This window comes from Botryllus schlosseri, chromosome 3 (genome assembly GCF_051294905.1).
Source record: "Botryllus schlosseri isolate E-star chromosome 3, Bs_hap1, whole genome shotgun sequence".
NCBI lineage: Eukaryota > Metazoa > Chordata > Ascidiacea > Stolidobranchia > Styelidae > Botryllus > Botryllus schlosseri.
This window is the reverse complement of record NC_137238.1, coordinates 15,716,116-15,726,991: the sequence shown is the minus strand read 5'-3', so window position 1 is coordinate 15,726,991 and position 10,876 is coordinate 15,716,116. Positions and strand designations below refer to the sequence as shown.

The 10,876-nt window shown below is 41.6% G+C and overlaps 1 protein-coding gene across 3 annotated transcripts in view; it reads left to right on the top strand.

Moving 5' to 3' along the window:
• The first annotated feature begins 7,500 nt into the window (after positions 1 to 7,500).
• The window catches only part of LOC145435871 (uncharacterized), a 52,179-nt gene continuing 48,803 nt past the window's right edge, over positions 7,501 to 10,876 (top strand). For 2 of the 3 annotated variants that reach the window (XM_080313134.1, XM_080313135.1), the window contains exons 1-3: positions 7,501 to 8,884; positions 8,956 to 9,141; positions 10,534 to 10,692. In XM_080313134.1, coding sequence (XP_080169260.1) covers positions 8,798 to 8,884; positions 8,956 to 9,141; positions 10,534 to 10,692 — 432 coding nt within the window. In that variant the 5' untranslated portion in view covers positions 7,501 to 8,797. The remainder of the gene's footprint in view (positions 8,885 to 8,955; positions 9,142 to 10,533; positions 10,693 to 10,876) is intronic. The other variant, XM_080313133.1, reaches the window with a different exon arrangement.

Below are 10,876 nucleotides of genomic sequence, written 5' to 3'. Positions count from 1 at the left end.
AACGCAAAACAATGACCACAACAATGACCCAATGCGGCTCTTCGATTGTTCGGACAATGCCGATAATTCAGACTTGAAGGGCGAATTCTAAGCTGCCCAGTGCCTGATCATATTTTCATTTACATTTTCGGATTCAGTGTGACAGTAGCTTTCGATCAATACCAGATTCAGTAAGTTCTGAGCTCTGGAAGACAACTTTTGGATTGCCATAAATCCTACAGTAGCTGCCGTAAAATATGTCTTAGTAAAGCTTCAGTGAAGCGGAACGAAGCTTCAAAATCGGTCGCTGCCATTCCACGTTTACATTCTATAGTTACACCATAGCCTTCATGTGGTATGCAATACCTCGCAAGTTGACGTAAGTTTCTGGATCACTTTTATTCCAAAGGTAATTAATTAGTTTATTCTTCACCTACGTATTCAGTTTGGTGCGAACAGCACTGGTGAATTTTAAACAAGACAATCGATCCCTAAAAAAATGATATGAAAGTGAAAAAAGTTTTAGGCTTTGTAAAGGCTATGCCAGAGGTGGTCAAAGTAGTCAAGAGAGCTACTCAAGTAGAAGTAGAAGTAGCGACGAAAAAAATCTACTCAAGTACGAGTACAAGTACTTCTTGCATAAGCAACCTAAAACTACTTGAAGTAGAAGTAGAATTGACTGACTTTAAAAATACTCAAGTAAGTAAGTAGTTGTTAAAACGATCCTAGTTCGTTCACATGGATTGTAAAAAGGTGTAAATTGAGCTATGCGAAAGGTGACGAGCTTGATTCATATTGATGCATACCAACAGGTATCCAATTTTCGATAGCATAAGCATTCATCCACATCATGATAGTATTGATATGGAAATGCGATACTAATCCACTGTTTTCTCGAACAGCACGTTTTAGAAAATAGCATGGTATTGCAACATTCCCCATATTATAAGGCCCGTAGTTTATTCGAAGAGCAATACGGAGAAGTTGTGTAGGATACGGTGTAAACACTTTGCGCGATTAGTAAACGTTAATAAAAAATATGGTGGACCGTAAAAATGCCATATTGTGTAGCTTCATTTCTGGAAATTGAAGGCATTACTACACTTGCTTTTATACTTCAACATGTATGTTATCCAGACAAAAGAACTGATATTAACTATAACTCAAAGTATATGATACTAGGAATTAAAAGTGAATTATAAATACTACTGCTAAAAGTGGAACATGTATTTCATGTCTTTAGTCCAGAAAGTTTCAAAGGTGGTATGCTAAGTTTCTTGAGACTCTCGCGGGCCGCACAGAACGGTGTTGCGGGCCACATGCGGCCCGCGGGCCGTAGTTTGCCCACCCCTGCTTTAAAACATCACAAGACTGCAATACAATGAATGATAGGAATATGCCGAAACGACTAGGAGTAGTCTTTGAGATCATACACCCACCTGGGCTTATAGGCGATGTAAAGAGGAGGGATGCACATTGAATGAAAGTGAAGCGAAATGTGGGATGTAGCATTTTTCTCGACCTAAAAAAAGCGTTTGACTGCGTAGATCATAAAATTCTCATCTCGAAATTGGCGCGTTACGGACTTCGGGGCCCACAACTTGAGCTCATGAAAAGTTACCTCACTGGACGCCAACAAATGGTTGCGATCTCAGACACCTTGTCCCCTCCTCACCCGGTGACCTGTGGTGTGCCCCAGGGCTCAGTACTTGGACCGGTCCTTTTCACCTTATATGTCAACGACATTTTTGAAACCTCCTCATTGAACACCACACTGTTCGCTGATGATACTCACCTCCTCTCTTCCGCATCTTCGACGGCAGAGCTAGATGCCCTGACTGGTGACCAAATGCCCAAAGTCCATGAGTGGACGGCCCAGAACAACCTTTGCATAAACGCCTCGAAATTGCAATTGCTAACAGTAAATTCAAAAAATAACCTAACCGTTAATATCGCTGGTCAGCCCGTTTCCAACACAGATAATGCCAAATATCTCGGAGTTTTACTGGACTCGAACATGTACTGGAAGAGTCATATTCAGTCCCTAGAAACTAAATTATCACCGAAGTGCGGCCTGTTCTACAGCTTTAGGCGCTTCATGCCAGCATGGATTCTTCTGATACTCTTTAAATCCTTAATCCAATCGAAGTTACATTATGGCATCCTCTGTTGGGGGGCTGCCAGTAAAACTGCACTCAAGCCACTGCAGAAACTACAGCATAAAGTGCTCCGAATCATAGCTAGGGCCCCGAAGGGGCCTGGCTGCCCATCCAATAAGTCGCTGCTGAAGAGATTCGGCGTCCTAAACATAGAAGATATGCGGAAACTAGAAATCGCCAAGTTTATGTATCAGTTTCACTGCGGTCGTTGCCCCGAATATTTCAATGACTTCTTTACCTCTGAATCAAAAGCGCACAAGTACAACACACGCGCGTCCACGTCGTCCAAATATCATATGATCGACCGAAAAGATCATCGCTCCATCAAATATGCCGGACCTGATGTGTGGAACAGTATCCCGCCAACCATCCGACAGTCGACGAGCATGTCCACATTCAAGTCGAAATACAAGCAATTACTACTAAATAAATACAGTCCATCCTCAAGATTACCGGACCACGACTGACCTATCGATCTCGCTTCCCATGACATGCCGCCCTATTTCTTGTCGCATTCTTTTTCTATACTATCTTCTTTACTTTCATTCAGTGTGCATGCCTCCTCTTTACATCGCCTAGGCCAAGGTGGGTGTCACATTCCATAGACTACTCCTTGTCGCTTCGACATCTTCCTGTCTTTTCATTGTATCGCATTTTTGTGGTGTATTGAACTGATAAAATTGCTAATAAACCAATGATGATGATGAAGAAGATAATATAAAATGGCAGGCGATAACATCAGGTGGCAAATGACGGAAGGCGAGATCGATATGTCAGGTCGTGGTCCGGTAAATGGTGAGGGCTGACTATAGTTCATTCAGTAGAATTTGCTTGTATTTCGACTTGAATGTGGACCTCGGAATCAAAAGCGCATAAGTACAACACACGCGCGTCCACGTCGTCCAAATATCATACGATCGACCGAAAAGATCATCGCTCTAACAAATATGCCGGACCTGATGTGTGGAACAGTATCCAGCCAGCCATCCACATTCATGTCGAAATACAAGCAATTACTACTGGATAAATACAGTCCTTCATCAAGATTACCGGACCACGACTGACCTATCATTCTCGCTTCCCATGACATGCCGCCCTATTCTTGTCGCTTTCTTTTCTATACTATCTTCTTTACTTTTATTCAGTGTGCATGCCTCCTCTTTACATCGCCTATGCCAGAGGTCTCAAACTCAAACGTGCTCGCGGGCCAATTCCTACTTTTTGATGGCGCCGCGGGCCGCAGCACCAATAATAGGGGAATTCAATGTATTTCAAAGTAGGCCTTATTTCCGGGTTTCGAGCATAGGCCTACTCCTGATAACTATAGGCTATATTGATCATGTCATTACCGAAGTCAAATAGAATCAGCGTTTGATTTTACCTTCTAATGTTGGAACAGGTCAATAACAACTTGAACATAATGGATACTGTGCCATAGCAAGAGAAATGTGCAATCGCCGAATAATCCATTGGTGTTACAGCTGTAAAGCGTAGTCTACGACTAGTTAATACTCGCCACATTAAATTGGCGATAATGACATATATAAAGATACCCAAGATGACACAGGATGTATCCAACTATACATCAAAGGGGTAACATAATGCCAATGGCGGTTGCCATACCTACCTGCTCAGATATCTAAATAAGCTACCCAACGCAAGCTACGACTTTTCGATATTTTACGATTTCTCATACTAGTTTTCATAGTTTGTTCATAGTGTCCTATATGGTGTGGACTGTGGACACAAACAAATCTCACGGCTCAGTGAAATTGGTCTGCGGAACACTTTTCGTTTGGTCAAAGGCAATTTGACGGTAATTTTTGACCGGCTTGTCCAGCATTAAATTTGATAAAACGGGTATCAATGGGAAGCCATCACCGTACTGATTGCGAAAATATAGATTTTATTCTGTTCGTGGCCCTGGAACTCCCCAAAATAAGCCTTGAATGTTGCATTGTAAGTGAGTTTGGTATTGTGACGCAACCATGCCGTCTGAGCAGCTTAGGAGCAAATACGCACGAGAGTGAGAGTGTGAATGCTCAATCGCTTGCCCAACAATGACCAATACGCTTGCAGCTTGCGGTGCTCCTCACCTGCTCCCAGACGTCATTGCTGCGTCACAATACCAAACTCACTTACAATGCAACATTCGAAGCATATTCTGGGGAGTTCCAGGACCACGAGCAGAAGTATTTTATATTTTCGCAATCGGTATACTGCGGTAGCTCTCGATTGATACCCGTTTTATCAAATTTCATGCTCGGCAAGCCGGTAAAAAATTATCGTCAAATTGCCTTTGACCAAATGGAAAGGGTGACGTAGCCTACACCAATTTCACTGCACCGTGAGATTTGCTTGTGTCCACACCATATAGGACACCAGTGGCGGCTCGTCCTATAGGGCAACTGGGGCATTGCCCCACCTAAAATTCTGTTCAATAACAATTCTTTACCATTTATAGACGCACACCTATCTATATAAACCGAAATCACAGCGAAAATCGTATACTTCTTGTCCTTTCGCTTGTAAATGCCCATATATAGCGAAGTCTATGCGAAAATCGAATTCTCTTCTGTGTTTTCGCTTTGCGAATGCCTAGCCGGGGCTTGCCCCGGTAGCGCTCATAACAAGCTTTCACTGTCTATTCTCTCAAAACCGCGCACAATAAAGAAACGGTGATTTACTTTCTCCTATTCATAAAATTACCGAGCAACCGGGGCACGATAGCTCTGTGCCCATAAGGTGTGATGTAACAATCGTATCTATAGCTGAACTCTGTTACCGTCATATGCGTTTAGTCGACCTTTGCTGGTATAGGTCGATTTTAATGGGGTTTCACACCATGAAAACTCTTGAAACTTGTTATGTCATGTCGTGATGGTGGTATTTAACACTGCCCCAAGTTTCAGGGTTTCTACTTAAAGTTTAGGGTAGTAATTCCGTTTCCGAAGTTGAGTGTGTGCTGATCCGTCATGTATCGCAAACAGATTTTACTCAAAAGCCGGTATTGGTATCCATTGGTTTTGACGGTGTTCAATACTGAGATCGGTTATGACATTTGGCACGGTAAGGCTTAATGTTAGTATCGAACGCTGTACCAAGTTTTAAGTTTGTCACTGAACTGTGTTAGTGGTAATTTCGTTTCCTAATTCGAGTGAGAGCTGACTCGTCATTTATCGCTAACAGATTATACGCAAAGCCGGTATTGGTCTCTATTGATTTTAACGATGCTCCTTACCTAGATCCGTCATAAGCTTTTGCACGGTATGTCTTGATTTTAGTATAGAACGCTGTGCCAAGTCTCAAGGTTGACACTCAATGATTAGGGCAGTAATTTCGTTATCAAGGTCGAGTATGGTAAAGATGTGCTCCGATCTGACACTTTAGCCTACAACACATTGCGGATTTCACGCAAAAGCCGGTGTATCGGCGGTAACGTTAAGTGAGATGATGATATCATTCTCAGTTTGCATTCAAATATTTACTTTGATCGTATATTCTCCAATGTCAATTTCACCGTGAAATTGTGGCCTTCAAGCCATTTGCGTACAACCCCCCCGTCACTTGATCAGCCTATTCCTCAGTAAATTTTACGCAAAATTCGGTGTTGGTCTGTTCGCATTAATTTTGACAGTGTACCATACCGAAAAGGGCCATGAGGCCACTTCTCGATAATGTCATGTAACAGTGTACCAAGTTTAGGGCTTTCATCCACGTATTTATTCGGTAATATATTTTTCAAAGGCGATTTCGCAGCAGACCTATAAGACAGTAATAAAAACGTATGTGTCGTGTTACAGTCTCCAGTTTCAAGGCCAAAATCTCTTATGCTGTACCGAGACCAAATTTCCGAGGCTGCTATTCTTAGTCCTTTACAATGATGTTTTGGATTCAATAGGACAGGCCCAATCTATGAGATAACAATTGCGTATCTGTCCGAATTCGTTGACCTTTCCAATTAGGCTTACGCTATCTCTCGAGTTATAGTCATTTCCATTTCTGCAGATAATTAGTCAGGTCTAATGCGAACATGAACCGTGTTGAATCTTTGTTCCGTACGCCGTTTACGCAGTTACCACACTTCAAGTCACAGCTCACCAGCGGACCTCTCGTGGCGCATACGTTAAATCACTGTTGCCGGGAAATTCATGTTACCGTACCATCATTAAGTTACTTGTTTACGTTGGAAAACACCATTGTGACGTCATCTTGATAAAAAGTCGCTTGCAGCCCTTGCCCCACCACCCGATATTGTCACGAGCCGCCACTGTAGGACACCATGGTTTTGTTGCGTGCGTGGTTGTACCAAGTCACAAAAGTCCTTCTCTGATTGTAACGTTTGGCGCGACGAGTACAAAGTACGAGTAATTCTATAGAAGGTCGCGCCCTAGTCCAAATCACAATTTTCAGTCACGAATCATCAACGGGTCATGTTTTACGATCATAAATAACAAACAATGTCACGTAATAGTTGCTCTTCCACTGCGTGGTAACATTTGAAAGTGATATATTAGTGAAGTTTGATGAGTAGTTTCAGGCTTCTGGAGTAGTTTTAGAGCGAGTTTTAAGTTCTCAAATTAAAAAAAAAAAATTGGAGTTAAATAATGTCGAATACTTCGAAATCCCAAATGCCGTCGCGGGCCGCATGCGGCCCGCGGGCCGCGTGTTTGAGACCTCTGGCCTATGCCAAGGTGGGTGTCTGATTCTATAGACTACTGCAAGTCGCTTCGACAACTTCCTGTTTTTTCATTGTATCGCATTTTTGTGGTGTATTGAACTGATAAAAATTGCCAATAAACCAATGATGATGATGATGATGCTCGTCGACTGTCGGATAACCGGTACTGTTCCTCACTTCAGGTCCGGCATTTTGATAGAGCGATGATTTGGTAAAAAACTGTGCAGCTCTAATTATAATTTGGCAAAGCTGAAAATTTTCTGGTTATCCAAGTCTGCCTGGTACCACTGAGCTATGGTACCGAACCGACGAAGAAAAACTTGGCGGATACAGACGAATGACAATCCGTTACGGATCATTGCGATTTTTCGAATCCTGTTGATCTCGTTACGCATGGCTTGGTTCTTTGCAGGTTTTCAAAATTTTTAGAGTAGCTTTGTTTCTTCTCAGCGAAATATACTGAGATGCTCGGTCAGATTTTAGTAGAGTTGAAAGGTCAAGAAATTGAAAGAAATATCAATCGCAGTACATAGTATGGGATATAGTGAAATAGTGCAGATCCGTGTTTCTTAAGAACGCTGGGGGTTTCAGCCATAAGACACACAGTCAGCTCTATTACTGTGTCTGTCTTACAAACACCGCATGCATACGATTTGGGATTTGTGATGAAACGCGCGTCTTGATGATCATTACCAATCACCCAATATGGAATCGGTGTCTCGTGCACACCAAAGATTCTACTGATTACACACAGGTGTGACGCTGTGAACCGTCTTGGCACACCAAAGATATTACTCTGAAGCCTGATTGGAATCTCCGTCCTTTTTTTGAAATAAATCCTGCGTGATAGAAGCTTTTTTCGCGTGACAGAGTCAACTTTGCGGCGTGACAAGCAAGGTTACTGACTTCAAATGACTGTGTTAAGCCAGTGACAGGAGATCAGATGCTAATGGTTAGCAACTGGTAAGGTGCAAGTACTTTACCTACAGACAGTAATCAACAGATCCTGGCCTGAGGTTTAGGTCAAAACATTATATACCACAAACTAACTGGAATATAGCATTTGGGGTGGCTGAGAACATTGACTTTTTTTGAATTTTTTATTTTTTTTTATTTTAATGAAATCAACGACCCGTGGCGGCGTGACCGCGTGCAACTGGCGACCAAGTCGGCGTGATCCTGCGTGCCTTGGACACCGATTCCATACCTTCAGAGGTACCGGGATTCCAACCCGGCCAATCACCACCATGTCGGTATCAATCTCTGGTTCGTATTGTAATGCCCAGGTATTTCCACTTATTTTTGCTATTATTTCGTAGTGTAAATTAAATCCAACATTGGAGAAAAATTCCGGAATCCAGATAAATTTGAATCTGTTTTTGTTACGTCATGCTTAGATCGGGTTCGTAACCAATATAAGGTGAGAAACCATCATCTATTCCTGCACTCAATCGCTGGATTGTCCGCTATATTTAATTCTAATGATGACAGTTTCTTAACACTGAAGGAAAGGAAAGGACGTAGTTTATTTTTGTCCTTGATGTTATTTTGCGGCATATACACCGACTCATGATACACATCATAGGCCTACACACGATCTGCGCATATGCATACCATGAGTGCATGATGTGCATATGCCGCTGGACAAGGAAGTGCAGATATAGCCTTTACGGCTTTCTAAGTCATGCACCACCCCTCCATGCTATCCCAGTAATGCATGAGCGGCGAGCGCCAAGCAGGGAAGCCATGGATACCAGTGTTACTAATCAGGTCTTTGGTCTGACCCGGCCGGGAATCGAACCCACGACCTACCGATCAAGAAGCCGGACGCTTAACCATTACGCTATCTTGTCGGTGAATTCGAATTGAATTTAATTCGAAGCATGTCTTATGAAATATGCTCTCTATCTTCACATTCTACAGTTTCATCGTGATGTTTTGTAAAATTCAAAATTATTGCAGTCAATAATTAAACAATATGGCGGAAGGCAGTAACTGTACTCCCAAAGTGAGAAAGCAGTGGGCCGACTTCAAGCCATTTACTCCAGAGAGCTTGAAAGCTAAGGTAAGCAGTCAAATGATAATTTGTGTCATATACTTGTGTTTGCTAACTGGCCTACTTGGAATCTTTTTCAGAAATCGAAGCATACGTGCACTGTGGTGAAACTAACTCATTTTGCTGAAAAGCCTTGTATAGACTTTGGCGTTGTCAAAGCCGGATCGACCAAGACATTGCAGATCATTGTCGAGAATCCCAATCCTTATGATCTCGATGTTACGGTCGACAAATTTCCTTGGAAGAAAAATTTTTCTGTGACTGAAGTAAGAGCTATAGGACGGTAATCATATTATTATATTGGTTTGGTATAAATCAGAGTAGTTCAACCTTTTTGACAAGCTGGCCAAATATAAATAATGGAGACTAACCCCAGGCTGCACATAAGGGCTGTTCAAAAGCATTTTTATTTTTCAAATTTCACTGGCGACGTGATGAAATTTGGCTCAATTACAACCAGTAGAAGTGCGATTTTTGCAGTAGAAAATTTTGAATTTATCACATAAAAACTAAAATTTCAATTTTTTTCTGTCTACCCCATAAAATTGTTAGGCTGTCAGTAGAGATGATGCACACCAAATTCAGCTCAATTCCAACCACTAGAAGCGAAGTTAGTACGGCAGCAAAATTTCTAATTCCATGATTTTATATACAATAAATAATTAAAGAGTTGGCCGTAAATACTATTTTATTCAAATCCATATTTTTCTACTGCAATAACTTCGCTTCTGCTGGTTGGAGTGGAGACGAATTTGGTGTGAATCGTCTTTCCTGACAGCCGAACAATTTTATGGGGTCCACAAGAAAAAAATTTGAAATTTTATTTGATATTTGCTTCCATTGGTTGGAATTGAGCCAAATTTCGTGCGTAGCGTTGTTTTAGACATCATAATAATTTTATCATGTAGCCAGTGAAATTTGAAAAAAAAACTGTTTTTGAACAGTTCTACTGCACATAGGCTCTCTAGTTACAAGACAAATGATTTCATCAAGATTTGTAGGCCTACCGTAACGGTCATCACGACACTTAATAACTCCCGACGGAGAGGCCATTCACACTTTCATGTGGGGGCCTTTGATTCAACTTGTATCAAAATACGCCAACCTAGTCTGTACCTACAGAAGGAGTTGGCCATATGTAGGCTACTTGTCTAAAAATAGTACATTGAGCTTAAGCGCTCTCTTGGCCCAATTATTTGAAATTTCATGCTGGTGACATCACATTTTGTGATACGATTGTTGATGTACAATGTTCGTTCCTAGGCCTATTATCTACCAGTATCTAGGGATTGCCGATGCCGAGTGTCAGCAGAAAATATTTGGTTTCATTTCAATATGAATATACTATTGAACTCTCGATATCGTGCTATGCATGATTACCTCGATCTTTTACATGAAAAAATATGTTCAAGTGTTTCAACTCAAAGTCGTAGCTACTTTTAAAAACGGAACACCACAATTGACTAATTTACAGTGTTGTTTTGGCTACCACACTCATTTCTGATGTACACATTCGCACCTTGGCTCTATTTTTGGTCATACTAATGATTTGACGACAATTCAGCCTGGTATCTGAGTAAGTTTAAAGTAGGATTAAGAATATTTGCTTTTTCCATTCCAGTTAGTACGGTGCCTCAGCTCAATGTTTTTGCGTTTAGGAATTGTTCGCTGTAACTGGAGACGGTTATCATGTCATGGAAATATCCTGGTCTCCGGTGGATAGTGGTAACATTCGAGAAGTGATCATGATGAAATACGATCTTGGATTTCGAGTTCACGCTCTGGTCCTAGGCCGGTGCGAAGAACCACGAAAAAAGGTATTTGTCCATCACTGTTGTAGACAGGGGAGTAGAATTGCAGAACCTTCAGCCCAGTTTCAAGATCGATTCTACCCCCCTCCCCCCGCGTAAAATCCCAAATCGAGTCCTATTGCTGTTTCTTGAAGCCATTGCTGTGCACTCTCATAATGACCTCGATATTTAAAATTTACCATTCGTCATA